Source organism: Astatotilapia calliptera, chromosome 13 (genome assembly GCF_964374335.1).
Source record: "Astatotilapia calliptera chromosome 13, fAstCal68.1, whole genome shotgun sequence".
Lineage (NCBI taxonomy): Eukaryota > Metazoa > Chordata > Actinopteri > Cichliformes > Cichlidae > Astatotilapia > Astatotilapia calliptera.
Window position 1 is genome coordinate 33,967,486 of NC_137434.1, and position 19,967 is coordinate 33,987,452.

At 41.6% G+C, this 19,967-nt stretch overlaps 1 protein-coding gene across 9 annotated transcripts in view; it reads left to right on the plus strand.

Moving 5' to 3' along the window:
* The first annotated feature begins 1,360 nt into the window (after nucleotides 1–1,360).
* LOC113035317 (collagen, type XIII, alpha 1) overlaps nucleotides 1,361–19,967 on the plus strand; it is a 69,360-nt gene continuing 50,753 nt past the window's right edge. For 6 of the 9 annotated variants that reach the window (XM_080288121.1, XM_026190811.2, XM_026190812.2 and 3 more), the window contains exons 1-9: nucleotides 1,361–1,447; nucleotides 3,701–3,736; nucleotides 7,235–7,261; nucleotides 14,716–14,766; nucleotides 16,533–16,568; nucleotides 16,981–17,007; nucleotides 17,172–17,198; nucleotides 19,328–19,354; nucleotides 19,463–19,489. In XM_080288121.1, coding sequence (XP_080144247.1) covers nucleotides 1,376–1,447; nucleotides 3,701–3,736; nucleotides 7,235–7,261; nucleotides 14,716–14,766; nucleotides 16,533–16,568; nucleotides 16,981–17,007; nucleotides 17,172–17,198; nucleotides 19,328–19,354; nucleotides 19,463–19,489 — 330 coding nt within the window. In that variant the 5' untranslated portion in view covers nucleotides 1,361–1,375. The remainder of the gene's footprint in view (nucleotides 1,448–3,700; nucleotides 3,737–7,234; nucleotides 7,262–14,715; nucleotides 14,767–16,532; nucleotides 16,569–16,980; nucleotides 17,008–17,171; nucleotides 17,199–19,327; nucleotides 19,355–19,462; nucleotides 19,490–19,967) is intronic. The other 3 variants (XM_080288123.1, XM_080288124.1, XM_080288125.1) reach the window with 2 other exon arrangements.

Here is a 19,967-nt window from a genome sequence, read left to right on the forward strand (position 1 = left end):
AGGAGTGAAAGAAGTCATCTATGTCCACTGTGAACGATCATCTTTGAACAGAGGGCGGGGCTTACGACACCAGCCGCCTGCCATCTATAATCTAATTTTTAGATCCTTTCGCAGATGCCTTAGCGTCCACTCAGATCTTGTGTCTGCTGATCTCAAAAATTCAAATGATAGGGTGAGGCAAGGTCTCACAATGGTTTCACCTGAAACCTCTGCTAATAATACTCCACACCCTTTTCACATCTTGGCTCATGTGATAAAGCACATGATCAATAGTGGGTCAACAACCCTGATTAGGACCAACTCCCACTAAGGCTACTAATCTGGGGCTGACCATCATTTGGTTTTAGAACTGAAGAAGCTTCTCGGATAAGAGTTGAAATGTCTTCAAGAAACTTAAAGAAGTCCAGTTGCTTTCTTTCCAAGTTTCTTAGATCACTATGACCTGGATGACTGAGAACCTTCACAGACATCCTTAACCAACCAATCCTCATACACTCTCGACAATATCTGTATCAGCTTCCTCATAAGAAAAATGAAAGGACTTTAGTATTGTATCATTTCAGTTTGGTCATTTCATGATTAGTATTGTTCTGTTCAACCCTGTTGATTTTGGACTAGCTACAGATTGTTTTGGTTCTGACTCTTTAATGGTGTTTTTCCACATTAATTGTGTTTTATAGCACTTTTAATTACACTCTCTAAACTCACAGTGGTTGGATAATAATACTCTGAAGGCCCTAATGGAACTAATGGCTTTTTAAGAAAAAGCATGTTTCATGCCCCAATATATGTTCCACTTTTGACTTCCAGCTAATTTGTTTTGTATTCTTTCTTTATTGGAGTTCAAAAGCCTTGATTTGAGTTCCGTTCCCTTTGTGAAAGCAAAACACACTTGACTTTTTTAAAATTTGCTCCCTCTTGTTCTTAGTCCCAGCCCATAAATAAAAGCCATTGTATTCTAGTTCCTTGTGATTTGTTTATAATGGAAGTCACTATGCTGGAAACCTCCATTGTAGCTTGGATTAGCTGAATAACAAGATGAGCAAGGGCAGTTAAGGAGATCTCAGAGGGCTTTGTTTTGCAGAAGCATGGAAACTACAAGTTCTTCCAAAAACAACCCTTGCATGAGGCTATGTGGTGAAAACTGTTGTTTTACATTAAAACTTATGTTCAAACAGTTAAACTTTTTTTTTTAATTCATTGAATGTTGTGATGTTAGTGCATCAGCAGGATACTTTGTGCTGTCAGTGAACAGGCCAAAATAAACGATTCCCTTGCCGTAAGGTAGTAAACAGCCCCTCCAGTCATTACTACTGATTTTATTCTGGCCTGATTAAGTGCAGGTGTCTTTCATTATGTTAATTTTGTCTGTAAAATGTACTCTTCTTGTCATACTAATTTTGTCTCGTGCTTTTTTCAGGGTCCTCCTGGACGAGCAGGCTTTCCGGTAACTTGTTTTAACCTGTCTCTTTGTGTGTCCTCATGCATAGTATTGATGTGCGAGTGGTGGAGTATTAACATCTCAGCTGCTAGTTCAGAATGAAATGTGCAAATTACTACTTGTTGTTGCTTGTTGATTTTGTCACAGTTTAATGAAACTTTAATGAAAATCAAGATAATAACACACCGTTATCTTAATAGTCTTTAAATAGTCTTTAAAGGACTGTTTCCCAGAAATCAGGATTTGAAAAGGTTAGACTACCAACTTGTGCACATCCTTACAGAACCTGGAATACAAATACACCAGTATAGATGTACTATTGCAGTGAACTTTGCAGTTTTTATCACTTATATGATGAAAAGTTTCAGAGATGTCAGTACAGCAGTTGAATAGCACACACACCCTAACAGTATCCATTTGTAACACTGTGTGCTGTGATTGCGCACCTGTCCAGCTCTTGGTCTTTTTGATTAAAACGTCCATTCTCCAGCGCAAAGCTTACTTTTAATGTGTCATACACATATGGAAGTATGTACATGCAAGCATGTGTTTTCTGTTAGTATATATGCAAGTGTGAGTGTGTATGTAGCTGACTAGGAAAGGCAGAAACAGGGTGTACATGACCGTTGCAGCAATCACATTTCCCTCTTTGCAAAAAATGAATTCAGAATCAGAAATGGTAAATGGCCTGTATTTATATAGCGCTTTACTAGTCCCTAAGGACCCCAAAGTGCTTTACATATCCAGTCATCCACCCATTCACACACTGCTGATGGCAAGCTACATTGTAGCCACAGCCACCCTGGGGCGCACTGACAGAGGCGAGGCTGCCGGACACTGGCGCCCTCTGACCACCACCAGTAGGCAACGGGTGAAGTGTCTTGCCCAAGGACACAACGACTGAGACTGTCCGAGCCGGGGCTCGAACCGGCAACCTTCCGATTACAAGGCGAACTCCCAACTCTTGAGCCACGATCGGCGAAAGGGTTTTATTGCCAAATGTTGAGCAGGTTTACAACATTAGGAAAGTGCTGCGGTGCTTCAGTGCAAACATACTGTCATAAATTACACTTAAATAGACATGAAAATAAAAATAAGAATAAGATAAGAATAAAAATTAAGAATAAGAATTGGATGAGATTTTACCAAACACCCAATTCACCTCACTTTACTATAATGAATGTTGTACTCTGTGGTTCCAGCAAATAATCATGTTGGGCACTTTAAAGACTCCAGGTCCAGATTAAACTAAATGCAGTTTTGGCGGTGCCAGATTCTCCCCAAAGCCCTGATTTAAATCGGGACCTTGAACAGGAATTATTAACAAGCATTATTGCATTGAATAGTTGCAGAATCATGCTGTCAGCTCACAACTAAGTCAGAGAAACATTTTTTTTTTTTTTGTTAAAGTTTGGTAAATTAAAAAAACCCCAAACACCTAGGTTAGACTGCAAAAGGCAACAGTGTGTCTTTATGTCATTGGATGAACATTTAGTAAATATAAACTACACTATCATCTTGGAACAATCAGACTTTATACTATACACATGTAAAAATAGATTTAGGAATCAAAGCCCTGATCTGAAGCTAAAACCTGGCTAATCACCCAATCATGACTTCCTATCTCAGGTGGTTTTCAACCCGCTGCCCTTACCGTAACACTGTCTGGAGATATAAGATGGAAAAGTGTAACAAAGTAACAGGGCTACTAATAACTTTCTTCTAATGACATAAGAAATTACTGCAACTTTCTTCCATCGTCTTTCATCTTGAACTTTGCAGTGTTGAATGAGGCATGATTATTTGATAATTATGTGATTGTTTTTCACAGTGATCTTCTTTCTGCTCCCATAATTTGGGCATGGCATGTTGAATTGGTTATTCTGAATAACAAAAATGATCATCTTCCTTAAAGGAATACCATGACATTAAAAACTTTAAAAGCTTTTGTAGCAGTAATGCTAGCTGTGTTTCCATACGACTCCTGGCTACTAACTGATGTCAGAACAAAGCATTTAAGCTCTTTTAAATTTGTTATTCTCTTTTCTAGTTTTGGCTTCCATTAGGATATAAATGTGCTAACATTCGTCTCACTAACATGAACCAACCGTTGTTTCTATAACGCATCAGTGAAAAAATGAGATTAGCATAGTTCCTTGCAAATGAGAGAGTTGCAGAGACGATAAGTCTGAATGCCATGGTATCCCTATAGAACATCTGATTGACTCCTGTTCCTTCTTAATTTGCATTGGACATTAGGGTGGCAAAGGAAGTATGGGAATTCCTGGGAGAATGGTGAGTGAATTGGGTTCATGCATCACCAGCACTAGTGATAGTTACATTCAAAAGCTCTTACAACACAAATGCAAAAGGATTAATGTTACAGGATTAGATTACAGTTATTTTGAACAGTATGCATTAATACAGAAGTAAATGATCAGTACTGTGATAACAAAGTTTTCTTGAAGTTCCTTTGCTAGCATTTTGAATTACAAGCCACCCAGGGTGGAAGAAACATTAAAATCCTTTGTCTAAATAGGAGTACTGATAGCGTAATGAAAACACACTAACTTAACTCCGTGCTGCCTTGAGCTTGGCCTCTAGTCTCCTTCTCCATGGAGGGTACGGCTCCTTGCGGCTGTTTGTCTTATAGCTAAGCATCTCAGTCATCACTGCTGTCGTGGTGTTGATTAGCTGTTTGGTTACCATAATAGTCGAAGGAGGGATTTTCCGTAATGCTGCATTCACATCTTTGAGGAAACGTTCAGAGGGGACTTCATGTAGTCTTGGTAATCAACCATGGAAGGTCCAGGTTTCAAGCTCAGCCATGATCCCATCTCTCAGATTAGCTGCTCATGCATTCGCACTGAGTTTGGTACCCAATCTTAGAGTGTGGGGATGATGATATCTCCCCCTGACCTCAGGTTCTGCCTCCCTGTTGCTGTTTTACCTCATCAATTTCAAGTTGTGATAGCAGTTGTTTCTTCCAGATGTTGGAACACTGAGAAACTAGTTTTGCCATTAGTCGAGACGTTGGGTGTGGAGAATTCCATAGTAAAGTAAAACTTTATTTATATAGCACCTTTCAAGATAAAAATCACAAAGTGCTTCACAGAAGCTAAAACCTAAAAATAAAAATCAACCAAAAGCAAGTTTAAAAAGATGAGTTTTTAGCTGTTTTTTAAAAGCGATCACTGAGTCCACACATCTCAGGCTCAAAGGGAGAGAGTTCCACAGTCTGGGGGCCACAGTTACAAAAGCTTTGTCGCCTTTTGTTTTCAGCCACGTGTGCTGGACAGCAAGCAAGCCCTGGTCACATGACCTCAGGGACCTGCTGGGAATGTATGGATGTAAAAGTTCACTTATATATGTTGGTGCTTGTCCATGCAGAGCCCTGAAAGTCAAGGTCAAAACCTTAAACTGGATTCTGAATTTAACTGGGAGCCAGTGCAGCTGAATCAGCAGGGGTGTGACATGGGAAAACTTGGAGGACTTGGTCAGAAGCTTTGCAGCAGCGTTCTGAACAACTTGCAGACGCTCCAAAGAGGCTTTACATAAACAAGTAAACAAAGAATTACAATAGTCCAGACGAGATGAAACAAATGCATGAATGACAATTTCTAATTCGGAGCGCGATACAATGGGACTCAGCTTAGCAATGTTTCTCAAGTGAGAAAAACAGGAGCGAACCAGAGATTTTACATGGGCATCCAAAGTCAAAGCTGAGTCAATACTAACACCAAGGCTCCTGATAGACGGTTTTGCAAACGTAGCAAGTGGACCCAAGTTTTCCATAACACTAGGTACATAGGTCCCATATCCTCTGCATGTAACCCCTTCTGCTTAGATTGCTTGCGTGATAGCTTTCCAACAGCCCTGTGTTCTTGCACCGCATTATTGGAAAACTGTGCAGAAAATATCAAAAGTAAAAATAATTATTATGCAGAAAACTGTTTCCCATCATTGTTAGCTGGATTCACTTTACAGCATATATTTAAGGTTGAACTCATTCTGTTTAATGGTCACCATCATATTCTATAAATGGTGTGGTGGGTGTTCTGTGACGACCACATATCTATGAAAAGTTGTTCGTAAGATCAGAAACACAGGTCTGCATCCTGATTTTTCAAAAAGTCAATTAAAAGTAAGATAAATCAATCAGCTGAATTAAAATGGTTGAATAGTGTGTGACAGAGTTAACAGGGGGATTAAAATATGAGTAAAAAAGTGAAAGTGGCGTGTTGGCAAACAGCTGGTTAAGCCCATCACATTCATTCATTCTCATAGATGCTAATCTGACCCTGCACCTGCTCAACTTGCATAAGTTATTAGACTTTTATTAGAATGGTCAGAGTTGCTGTCCCCTCTCCATCATGGTCAAAAGTTTACTTGCTTATATAATAAAGGAGTTAAATAACTTTTTCACGCTCCATCCTCTCTTTATCACACATGTTGGCCAAGGTAATTAACAAGAGGACACTCATCGGTTACAAAGCTAAATCACTGAAGCTGGTTTGCTTCCTAATGCTAGCTGTGTTTCCATACGACTCCTGGCTACTAACTGATGTCAGAACAGTGAAAGCAGACCACTGTGTTCTCCCCTCATGTCACCATTAAAGGCCAGAGGTTTATCCACATTTGCAAACCACCAGAAACCAACTGCTGGTCTCTCAGCTTGCCCAGCTCCAGTCGCTGTTAACGGGAGATGGACAAACCATCAGCGACAGAGACAACTACACTTTGCTATGAGATGAAATAAGCTTTCAGTGCAAATTATAACTTAATACACAATAATATAATAGTATAACTTAGTAGAAAAGTAGCATAGTAGCAGCAATACTATAATGTAGCAGAAATGATATGATTTAGCAGAAATACTACATGATAGTAGCCAACAGCAGCCTCAAGGCAGTAATGTAAAGGATGGATGCACATATTAATTGACAGGAGTTTTATGACAGCACTGTCTGAGATTGTTTATTTGTAGATTTGACAGGGAAAGCAGACAGTGATGGAATGTATTACATTACTTTGAATGCAAGCTGTGCAATCACTTCACCCTGGAAAATAATACAAAATGGAAAAAACTAAGTGTATACACACACACACACACACACACACACACACACACACACACACACACACAAAATACAACAGCCCGTTATTGTCGTAGTACATGAACAATGAAATTATTGTGGGTGCTTCATACCAACTGTGCCAGAATAAGATATAAATAGTTGATATAAACAGTTGGAATAATTAGCAAACAGGAGTAATATATACAGTCAATGGGGATAAATGCAAAACAAGACAAATTCATGCAGAAATAAGAGAAAGGCCTGTCAAGAGGCTGTTTGTGAGTTTGGAGGTGTGGGACCTCCAAACTCACAAACCCGAGGGCAGCGGGTCAAACAGGTGGTGGGCGCGGTGTAGTGCTCACCTATGATGCTCCTGTTTTCCTGAGAGAGGAGCTGGCGATGGCTTCCAGGGGTGGAAGAGGGCAGACAGTGATTTTGGGGCAGTGTTAATTACCCTTCCTGTTCTCAGGAAAGCCATATATATCACCTTCCTCCATTTGATTTACATATACAGTAGTTCCCTTTAGCTCTTTCACCATCACCACCTCCGTCACTAGTCCTAAAGATGCTGCATGTCCCGAGCCCTCTCCATGTATCTAACACTGGTTCCTCTCCCTCTCTCCCTCTCTCTCTCGCTCTCTCTCTCCCTTCTTGTGTCTCTCCCCCCTCTACACACCTACTTGCATGTGACTGTGTCTGCTGTGTCTGATCCCAGGGCTTAAAAGGACACGCAGGGGAGAAGGTAAGTTTAGGAACACATGCCATTAGATGGTCCATATACAAATGTAGTTATTTAGCACAGTTAAAAAAATAACTTGATTAAACTTTAACTAAATGTTGGAGCTTAATCCTGAAATTCTATTTTTACTTTTGACTTCTTTGACTTTGCTCATCTGTGATTAACACGGCCCGATTGCAGTGAAATATAAATAGACTTGGCTAAGGTGTGACTCAATGGGTGGTGGAAGTAGTGGTTAGAGGTGCATAACTGTGCACTTCATTGTATGAACAGGGATGGGATTTGGATCTCTATTTTTCAACAGCATGTGGGTCTGTAAATGGTTTCCCACCCCAGTTAGGTCACCTGAAGTCTTTACACTCTGAAACACCAAAGTAACAATTTGTTACGCAGGCATCTGAAAAGTCTAATTTAAGACTCCTAAGTCTGTCCCCCAACTGGGGAGACCTTTACACAGGCAACGGCAGAGTACATGACAAAATTCTAGGGTGCTAAATTAGCTCACTTGGTAGAACAGGTGATCCGTGTCCACGAGGGTCAATGCAGCAGTCTGAGTTTGTTCTCTGCTCCTGAATGTTGTATTCTGTACTATGATGGACACTACACAATTTATTTAAAATGCTGTTCACTCAGCAGAAGTAGAAGATTTAATAGTTATTACCCAAAATATTTCTATTATTATGTTATTTATATTATATTGGAGAAGAGAAGAACAAATGCCAGACTGGTGACCATTATTCCAACTGCTATAAGTCTGTAGGGTTAAACACACATTAAACACACAGTCTCTAAAGAGGGAGAGTGTCAACAAGCAAAATCTTCCAATCTGTCAGATGCATATACAAATACAGATTTGTTCTCATCACTCTGAATTCTTGGCTGAAATGTGTAACAAAGGGGAAAAGCAACAACACATACCAGAGAGTCAAATGTGGTTGTTAGCCAATACATTTTTTAAATAGTCAGTCATTAAAATATAATTTTAGCCTTGGATTGCCTTACAAAAATTGTAACCTGATCATCAGGATCCATAAAGTGCGGAGGAGCAGACAATGTGGCTACTTTATGGATCACAGTGCAAAATATTTATCTTTGTAGGCTGAGAATACGCTTCAGTAGGTAATGATCTGTGTTTCGTCTCTTCCCGTAGCTGTCAGGACAAACAGAATGAAGGAATACCAAAATTATACATGCAGACATTACTGCATGTAATCTCTTAAAGCCACAGCTGATGGAAAGTGATCTTTGTGGGATTAAAAAAAAGTTTATTTAGGATGAAATAAGATCCATATTCTATGTGTCTGCTTGTGAACAACAATTGGTTTTGTTTTCTCCAAGTGGGTCCTGGTTTTGGTTGAAATTCAAACCCTAACCTGTGACTTCTCATCTGTACAAATGAAATTCTCTGACTTACCAAAGCGGGAGCACACCAAGGAAGCAACAGACAACAACCTCAAATTAAACGAACCCTCTTTTTCAATCATTACTTTTACCTTCTGGTAAAACGTGAAGTACCCTCTGAAGATTTACTAGAAGATGTAAACACAGCACTAAGGACGATACCAACTGCGACCATCCAATCAGCTAATCAACACCACGGTAGCAGTGGTCTGTAAGATGCTTGGTTACAAGATGAAAAGCCACATGGAGCTGTTTCCTCCATGGAGAAGGAGACTAGAGGCCAAGATCAAGGTAGCATGGAGAGAAGTTAGCAAACTTTTGAAGCTACAGAAAGGTGTAATAAAGAAAAGGTACCTAAGAAGTACAGAGTCCTTGGAAACTGCCAAGGAAAGACTCACAGCCTTGTCCAGCCACTTGAAGAGGTACACTAGAGAGCTAGAAGGCAGGGGGAGAAACCAGGTCGACTCCACAGAACAATCTAAGGTGTACTCTCAGTGGCAGGGAACAATATGAGAACAGCACCACCAAGGCTGGAGACGGAGCAATACTGGAAGAGCATATGGGAGAAGGACCCAATCTATAACGACAATCCACAGTGGCTAGTGAATCTAAGAGACCACAGTAAACTCCCTGAATAGTCCAGTAGGGACCACAGTGGCAGACATCCAAGAAAGGGTATGAAAAGTTGGACAGCATTAGACCCTGACATGATTCATGACTACTGGCTGAAGAAGCTGACGGTACTCCATGAGCCACTGGGAGCACAAATGAACCAGCTGCTAGTTTATGAGAGACACGCAGAAGGGACCAGTTCCATCCAACTCCCGACCAATAACCTGCCTATGAACTGCACAAGATCCACAGGACAATAAGAGCCTTCATCAGTAATGCAATGGGGATTCGGTGAACAACACTAGAGGTAGGGCTGGCCCAAAATTCATATCTCGATATTCCTTAGCTGGATGGTGATATACGATATATATCTCAATATTTTTTAAAACCATAAAGTAAGAACAAAAAGAGCGTTTTTAGTCAAAGCTGTGTCCCAGATCTCACACAGGCACTTTTATTAACGTACAGCGTAGATGTAAATAAAAAGAATTACTCGGAAATAAATTATCATTTTTTATTAAATAATAATGCTCCATAAATAAAATAAAACAATGTTGTTTTTGTGCATAACAAACTGCTCACAATTGTGCAGTCAAGATGTAAACTAAAAAGACACTGAGCATAATAACAAAGACAGATTTGCAGCTGCTCTGTTCCCAAGTTCTACTGTGTGACTGAGTTTGAAATCCTCTTTGTAACCATGTCTCTTAATAAGTGCCATATGTGGTCCTTACGCACACAATACGGTAATATTACATTGAAGCCCATGCGTATCACTCCGCGAGGCTCCTGACTACGGTAGCCGTAATGCTCCAACAATCCATCAAGCGGTGCGGCTTTGTAGCTTAGCAAAGTCGTCCAAAAACATTTTTTGACAGATTGCTGAGCGCCGTGTACCACAGAAAATCGGTTCGCGGTCAGTAAGCACAACCAGAATTCATACATAAGGTGCACCGTCGAGTTTTGAGACAATGAAAGGATTTTAGATGGCGTCAACATGTTAGCCCAGTTAGCTCGTTAACCCGTTGACGCCGTCCAGCCCCACGCACGGGGTGATCCGCGGTAACTCGTCAACGGAGATTTGCCGTGTTAATGCAGTTATGGCGTTAACATCATTTTAACGAGATCACTGCTACCAGCACTAAAATAGCAATGTCCAAATGTTTAGTTTTTACCGACCAGCTCCTCTTTGATAGTTGGCGTGTCCATCTTGTCGTTGCCTGCAGGTGAAGCGATGGGCGAGGGGAAGTTGTGTTCAGTGAAGGAGAGAGGCGAGGCAGAGTAACGTTGCGTAGAGACAAAAGTGGACGAAAGAGAGGCATTATAACGTAACATAGACTATATCGATATAAACGATATTGTCACATCTCATATCTCGTATAAAAATATATCGATGTATTTAAAAACTCAATATGTTGCCCAGTCCTAACTAGAGGCCAACACCACAAGTAAACATCAATTGAGGGATCTACCAAGGAGATGCTCTGTCTCCACTGCTGTTCTGCATAGACATGGACCCCTTTGGTGAGATCATTGATAAGACTGGCTACGGATACCAACTATGGAATGGAGCAGTTGTCATACATTAAGCTGTTTGCCAAGAGTGAACAAGACATCGATTCACTGATCCACACCACCAGGATGTACAGCAGCGACATCGGAATGTCGTTCGGACTGGAGAAGTGTAGACAGATGGTAACGAAAAGAGGGAAGGGGATTGCACTACCAGAAGGCAATACTGCAGACATAGAGGACAGCTACAACTACCTGGGAATGACACAGGCAAATGGCAACCATGAAGAGGTCACTAGAAAAGCTGTAACCACCAAGTACCTGCAGAGGCAAGTCCTGAGGAGTCAGCTGAACGGTAAGAACAAGATCCGGGCTATCAACACCTACGCCCTGCCCGTGATCAGGTACCCTGCTGGGACAATAAGCTGGCTAAAGGAGGAGATAGAAGCCACTGACATCAAGACCCTCGTCTTGATTCTTCTATCTCCTCCTGACCATACGTAGAGAGTTTCACCCAAAATCCAGCACCCTGAGGCTGTACGCTAAGTGAAAGGAAGGAGGCCGGGGCCTAGTGAGCGTCAGAGCCACTGTCCAGGATGAGACAACAAACATCCATGAGTATATCAGGAAGACTGCCCCGGCTAACTGCGTGCTCAGTGAATACCTCAGGCAGCACAAACCCGAGGAAGAGGAGGCGCCTCTCTGCCATGGAAGGACAGGCCCCTGCATGGTATGTACCACCGGCAGATAGAGGAGGTGGCTGACATCCAGAAATCCTACCAGTGGCTGGATTGAAAGACAGCACGGAAGCACTAATCATGGCAGCACAGGAACAAGCTCTGAGCACAAGATCCATAGAGGCTGGGGTCTATCACACCAGGCAGGACCCCAGGTGCAGGCTGTGTAAAGATGCTCCTGAGACAATCCAGCACATAACAGCAGGGTGTAAGATGCTAGCAGGCAGGGCATACATGGAACGCCATAACCAAGTGGCCGGCATAGTGTACAGGAACATCTGTGCCGAGTGTGGCCTGGAAGTCCTGAGGTCAAAATGGGAGACGCCCCCAAGGAAGGTGGCGAACAACTGAGTTAAGATTCTGTGGGACTTCCAGATACAGACGGACAAAATGGTGATGGCTAACCAACTGGACAAAGTGGTGGTAGACGGAGGAAGACGTATGTGATAGTGATCAATGTAGCAGTTCCGAGTGACAGCAAAATCAAGAAGAATGAACACGAGAAGCTGGAGAAATACCAAGGGCTCAGAGAAGAGCTGGAGAAGGTGTGGAGGGTGAAGGTAACGGTGGTCCAAGTGGTAATCGCAGCGCTTGGCGCAGTGAATCCCAAGGTAGGCGAGTGGCTCCAGCAGATCCCAGGAGCAACATCCAAGTTCTCTGTCTAGAAGAGCGCACTCCTAGGAACAGCCAAGACACTACGCTTGAAGGATAGACCGCCGCAGGATGTAAAGTGTTTTCTAATATGTTAAAAAGTTGAGCTACAACAGTAATTATCTAGAGCTATCTGTAAAACACATGCATGTCTCTGCACTATGGGGGGAAGCCGGAGTACCCGGGGAGAACCCATGCAAACACGGGGAGAACATGCAAACTCCACACAGAAAGACCCCGGCCTGATGGTGGAATTGAACTCAGGACCTTCTTGCTGTGAGGCAACAGTGCTTCCCACCGTGCCATCGTGCTGTCCATTGATATAACTGATATCAGTGGGCATTATATTGATATAATTATTCAACACAAAAAAGTTCAATCAGTTTTTGATTTAACCATCGGGAATGCGTACGATTGGCAACCATTTTATATTTATATGTCCCATGTCATTGAACAGTTTTGTGGCAAATAGAGAGTGAACCCAGATGCAGGACTCAGCAGACAGAATTAATCTCAAAATCACAGCTTTAGGATAGGATAGGATAGAACTTTATTAATCCCTCGGGTGGGTTCCTCTGGGAAATTCGACTTCCAAAAAAGCACAGCAACGACCGAAGTTACAGTTACAGAATTGTTATATATATACACACACACACACACACACACACACACACACACACACACACATATAAATACAGAGACAAATATAAATAAAATATACAAAGGGGATAAATAGAATAAATAGGAATAAAAAATAAAAATACAAGTGAATTGCACATTTCAAGTATTGAGTCTATTGCACTGTTGACTATTTACAAAAAGTATTGCACAAGGTATTGCACAGTGAGGTGAAGAGGCACTACAGCTTAGTTGTTCCCCCCTCCTTTGTCCTCCTGTTTCCCCTCCCTCTCCCCTCCAGAGAGGAGTTAAACAGTCTGATGGCGTGTGGGACAAAGGAGTTTTTAAGTCTGTTAGTTCTTGTCTTGGGGAGAAGCAACCTGTCACTGAACAGACTCTTCTGATTGTTTATGGCCGTGTGCAGAGGATGCCCAGCATTGTTCATAATGTCCAGCAGTTTCTTTAATGTCCTTTTCTCTGCCACTGTCACCAGAGTGTCCAGCTTCATGCCGACCACAGAGCTAGCCTTCCTGATCAGTTTCTCCAGCCTGGATGAGTCCCTCTTTGCTGTGCTGCTCCCCCAGCACACCACAGCATAGAAAAGTACTCCAGCAACCACTGACTGGTAAAACATCCTCAGGAGCTTCCTGCAGATGTTAAAAGACCTCAGCCTCCTGAGGAAGTACAGTCGGCTTTGGGCTTTTTTATACAGGTGCTCTGTGTTTAGCTTCCAACTACTCAGAACCCCTCCTAGATGGCCAATCTCCTTGCCCCATCTCTAAGGGAGAGGCCAGCCACCCTTCGTAGGAAGCGCATTTCCACCGCTTGTGTCTGCAGTCTCGTTCTTTGTTTACCGCAGTGACCTAACCCTCGGAGATAGACGAGTTGTCCCTGTCGTCCCCAGACTCTCCGTCCTCCATGGAAGACGGGCTAGTGGGATTAAGGAGATCCTCAGCAGCGCTTCACTCACACATGAATGTAAACATTTCTTAAAACCAAAGGAGCAAATAAAGAGTGCAGAATAAAAACACTGGATCAAAGACCCAGGACCATGACAGTGACAGTAATCCCACACTGCAAATGCTTTTCTAAATAGAAAAAAACACAATGGAACATGATCAGTGGCAGAGTGACAGAGAACAGAACAAAAAGCAGCAAATGAACCAGAACCAGAGTTAAGCAATGTGTGGAGAACTATTCCTGAATGCTATTCAAAGAAATTAGAAGGAAGAAGGTTGTCCAAGAGACAGTAGTTCAATACGTAATTGCAAGTATCTTCCATTTTCCTAGCAAAATATGAAGAAACAAGAGGTTGCGCTTCATGCATTACTGCACATTTTAATAACATTCTTCCATTAAGTCTAATCATTTATAGAACCCTTAACCTCCTAGGACCTGGCGTCCACATATGTGGACATCACATTTTGGGTTATTTAGACCAAAATACTCAATTTTGCTCTGCAAGGGCCTGATATCCACTTACAAGGACATTATACTGCTACTGTTCTATCGAAATTTAAGTGGCTCTCATTTTTGTTAGAAACAAAAATTAGGTAAAAAAAAATAAATCTGCTAATTCTTTGTTTTTACATTCATCAGGTCCCAATCAGCCCAAATATCAAAGAGAAATTAAAAATGCATGCCGTGGAAGAGTTCGGGTCTTAGGAGGTTAAACAAGGATCAGGAGTTAGTTCAGTAGCCACTGGTGTTTACCCACTATCACCAAATTTAAACCAGCTTAGAATTTAAACCCCAAGTAACCAGACATTGGTGTCACATCAGCTTTACATTTCTTTAAACATTTAAACATTGTATGTGATGAATTGCTGTAGCCATTTACCTTTTTGTTGAATCCCTCTGATAATATTTATAGATGTGAGTGCTAGAGGAAGGAATCCCTTTTCCTGTCTTTCTGTCTGTTCATAGGGAGCACCAGGTGAGCCTGGCCTGTCTATCATTGGACCAAGAGGACCTCCTGTAAGTGTCTCTCCCTAGAACTACGAACCCTTTTACCTTTAATCACGTCTGCTTGTCTATGCAGCAAATGTCTTTATTAGCTACCACTGTTGTAGAACTCATCACATCAGTTTTGTGGACACCAACAGACTTTTCAGCTCTATTAATTAAATTAGACAACTCCTTACTTTTCAGGTTTGTGGAGTACTGAGCACGGATTTATGTTGGCTCGGCCAAATTGTCTTTATTCAAGACTGAGTCACTGCTCCATGACAGAATATTGTTATATAATTGCAGAGTGCATGTGTAAACGATTGCATTGGAAGTTAAGTTAGACTGGATCACTAGTCATCGTTATTTTATCAGGGAACAAAGCTGGACGCTCCATCCTTGTCCAGCTGGGCTCACGGCTAGTTATCCAGTCATACTGGTTTCTCTTGTTTTGACCAAAATTCTCAGGTGACAGCACGAGTTGAATGTTTCTCCCCGTTTATAGTTTACAGGAGGGCAACTAGCCAGCCTAAGCATCTGTTTTTCTTAGTGTTCATTATTATAGTCTATCCTTTTGTATGCCCACTTTTCCTGTATTGTAATAGGCATTTCTAATAAATAACAGGCTGCAGAAGAGACTCTGCACAGGAGAATCCAAGAAGAGTCAGTCGCAAACACATTACAGTTGTGAACAAAAAACAGAGCGCTGAGGAAAACAGGAGGTTATGCAACCCGAGGCAAAACAAATGCTTCAGCATCTTTAGCATTTTCAAATTCAAATCAAATTCAAATTTTTATTTGTCACGTACACAGTCATACACAGTACGATATGTAGTGAAATGCTTGGACAACTGCTCGTGACCTAAAGAAAACAAAAAAGGAAAAGGCTATGAATAAGAAAGGAAATAAATATGAAAAATTAAAAAGGGTAAATTTAACTAGGAAGGAATAAAATATAAATTAAGGTTAAAAATGAAATAACTGTACAACACAAATTAGAATGAAGGGTAAATTTAACTGGGAAAGAATAAGATAAAGATAAATATATAAATTAAAGTTGAAAATAAAATAACTGTACAACAAAATACACAATATAGAACTATATAAGAATGTATGAAGAAATCTAAATATAAATAAATATATACACAATAACAGCAGCTGTACAAGTATTAACCGGAAATGAAGAATATAGTGACCAGTGTTGTGCAAAACCAAAGTCCAGAAAGTCCAGTGTGTGTGTAAGAACCATATGTGTGGGTCAGTACTGTGTGGTGGTGTGATTGAGAGACCGTATCGCCTGCGGGAAGAAGCTCCTCCTCAGTCTCTCTGTGTTGGTCTTCAGGGAGCGGAATCGCTTTCCTGACCTCAACAGAGAGAACAGTCTGTTGTTGGGATGGCTGAGGTCCTTCACGATCTTCCTGGCCTTGGTCCAGCACCGCCTGCTGTAGATTGAGTGCAGGTCAGGGAGCTCGGAGCGGATGGTGCGCTCAGCTGACCGCACAACCCTCTGTAGAGCTCGTCTGTCCTGTCATTTTGTCATGTCACTGGGTTGGATGAATATGTGGTACATTTTGAAGCTTCACAGTCATTGCTGGCCTGAGGCGAGACAGAACATTTTTCAGTATCTGATTTCCTCGTGTACACAGAAGGAAATCGCACACAGTGTATTCACCATTTACAAAATACGTAAAAATAGCGGAACCGTTCTACTCTCAACTACACTTTTCCAGGCTTTATGTCAGACTGTCGGATGCATGTTAAACACTCATGGTTTTCTCTTTTTTTCATCTCTTTAGGGACAACCTGGTACAAGAGGATTTCCAGGATTTCCAGTAAGCTATAACCACCTGTTTGCCAGGGTTGTTTTTAGGCTATAATACTTCATGAATTAGCTGGTGATTGACGATTTTACTCATATAAAATATGTAAAAACATTTTCTGCACTCCTTTAGATAAAATGGAACATCAAACCAAAATATTACCATCTTCTCATGATTAGATTGCCACTTTGTGAGTGCTGCTCAGCACAGTAAACACAGACCAATAACTGTTTTAACTAGTAGCATACTGGTAACAGCACCTTCCTTCTACTACCACCAGCACTGCCATCTGTATGTCTGAGCAAGATACACAGTCTTTATTTAATTGCCAGTGTATTTCCTAAAAGTTAGAAATTGCATCTTTGTGAGTCAGGGACTATAACACAATCTAAATGTTGTACTGTCTTCTCCTCTCCTCTCCCAGGGTCCAATTGGGTTAGATGGCAAGCCTGTGAGTACCATTAAGTTCCTTTTGCAAACTGGAAGAACTGAATAATTTAGTTCCTTCACTGGTCATTAATAAAAATTCTACCAGCCATCATCATCTTTATTATTATTTTTTAGTTTAGTGATGTTATATGTTTGGATTGATTTAATTGTTTTGCCTCCACAAAGGGACAGAGTGGACCAAAGGGAGACATGGTAAGTCATAAACATAAATAGTGCCAATCAAGCACTCGTTATAATATAACATGAAAAGTACACAAACAGAACAAAAACAAAATCTTGTCCCGTAACTACCTGGTACTTCTCTATTTCCCGTGCTTCTTATTGCTTGTTGCTGTCTGCTGGGACAGACACATCTGTCCCAGCATTCTTCTGCTCCTTGTCAACCTCCACTATATGTTGGCTTGACTGTGTGGAACTCGACGCCCTGTTGTTCTTAACCACCTTTGGTGGTGTCTCCCACTGGGGCTTAGGGACTGGAAGTCCATATGCAGTCCCATCCTACAACTATCCTGCAACAAGGTCTGCAACCCTGGGCCTGTCAGCTGTAGTAGACTCTTGCCTCTACGGATCTGGTGTTTAGGATCTGTTCTTGTGCTGTCGTCCTCTGTGCTGTCCTTTAGCCATCGTTAGCTCTCTCCCAGCCGATCGTCCCGAGCAGTTGGGTAGGAACAGGAACCGTATCCGGAACAAAAGTCCATCACCAACCTGCCAAGGGAAAACTCTGGCTACTAGCAATTCTGTTTTTAGAAATATGACACAGGGTTATGTCAGTCAAAGGTTTTAAGGTTAATAATGAACTGGTGTGTAACTTTGCAAAAAATGTCAAACTCTGTAGTTTTCTTTGTTTCCCTCCCCCAATTGGACAGGGGGGGGGGGGGTGTAATGCAAATGGCCTGATTTTTGTATGACGCTTTTCTACTATATCTGAGCACTTGAAGTTCTTTACACAACCTGCCTCATTCACCCATTTACACAAGCACGTTTTTCTATAATTTTTAAATGTAAGTGTTTTCAATCTGTCATTCACACACTCTCTGATTGTTGCATCAAGTCAAGTGAGCTTTATTTAGATAGCACATTTAAAAGACATCAAGTGTGGGCCAAAGTGCTGAACAGAGGGATAATATAATCAAATAAAACAGAATTAAAATAGATAAGATAAACAACATCAGAGAGCAAATTGGGGTTAGTGTCTTGGCCGAGGATATTTGGCATGCAGACAGGAGCAGCCAGTTTTCTCCTTAAAAACAATGTAGGTTTCATAGACAATTGTGAAACTATCTGGGAATGTTAGGGGAAACAACATTCTTCCCACTTTGTATGGCTGGACAAAGTTGGACTGAAAAACAGCACAGAAACACTAATCATGGCAGCACAGGAACAAGCTTTAAGCACAAGATTGATAGAGGCTGGGGTCTACCAGGTTCAGGCTGCACAGACTGTTCCCTGAGATATTCCAGCACACAGCAGAATAGTGCAAGATGCTAGCTGGCAGGTTATACGTGCCATGAGCAAGTGGCTGTCGTAGTACACAGGGAGATCTGTGATGATTATGGCCTGGAAGTCCCAAGGTCGTATCCAATTATCCAGTGGGATATGGCCTTTAGGATGGTTGAAAATGACCCAGCTAAGATCCAGTGGGACTTTCAGATACAGACAGGCCAAGTTCAAGCAGAGGAAGACAGCTGTAGCGTTAGATGTAGCTATACCAAGTGATAGCGACATCGGGAAGAAGGAAGATGTGAAGATTAAAAAATACCAAGAGCTGAGAGAAAAGATGTGGAGTGGTCCCTGTGGTAATCAGAGCACTCAGGGCAGTGATGGCAAAAATAGAAGAGTGGCTAAAGCAGATCCCAGGAATGGCAGTCGCAGGAACCTAGTCCTAGGAACACCAAAGATACTGCCCAGGACCCTCAAGATCCTAAGTCTCTGGTAGAGAACCCAAGTTTAAAAGACAGAGACCCCCCACAGGGCAAGTGGAGCAGCCCTGTGCAACAAAGTCGTTCTTTAACAAATTAAAAACACAGTGAATATAAAGTTGGGATAGACTGGATGGATGGATTTGTGCCCCTCTTCCTGAGTTCTTTAATAAACCAGTTGCTGAGATCTGACAGCTACTTGTGCAGGTCACATCCAGGCCTTAGTGGGAAGTTAACCTGAGTGGGTTCGTTCCTAACAAGAAGTTAGAACAGTCCATTTTTCAGTTTGATTGATTATTCTGAGAAAATGATTTTCACTCATGTTAAGTCTTTCACACCTTGCAGCAGCTAATCAATGCCTAGGTCATATTTAAGACAAAGTGTTTTCCTGGTGTCTTTCAGGGACAGCGTGGTCCTAAAGGACACCCAGTAAGTATCTGAGACCTGATGTCAGTCCTCTGATTACGCACTGCTCAGCTCTTTGCTACCTTTGTAACCAACTCCTCTTTTCTTTACTTGTGTTCTTTTGCTGTCCAGGGGGAACCTGGACCTAAAGGGGAGAAGGTGAGATTTTTATTTTTCATGTTTTTCTTTTATTATGGCTGGTGAGTGTACTACCCTTTATTTGATGAAAGAAGTACTCACACCATTTAATTAAAGCATCAGAAGCATAGATTGTATATAAAAGACGGGCCACTGATTTCTGGAGTCCACATTTGAAAGAGTAAATGTCTGCTTATGGCTTCCATCATGTTGTTTTTTAGAATCAGGGCAAGATAGCACAGAGCTTATCAGCTTTAACTAGCATATCTCTACAGTGTGTGGTAGCAGTAATGTAAGCAGTGTGTCAGCCTCAGAGGGCAACATTATGACACCATCAAGGTGTATGCTATCACATTTGGGAAAACTCTTCTTGAGCTACAGAACTCAACACAGTTTCCATAGACTAAACTACACTCACCGTGTGAAAGGGCTAGGGTTAGGGTTATGGCTCTTTATGCCATTCAGATCAGTTTTCTGATACTCTAACGATCTCTTTCTA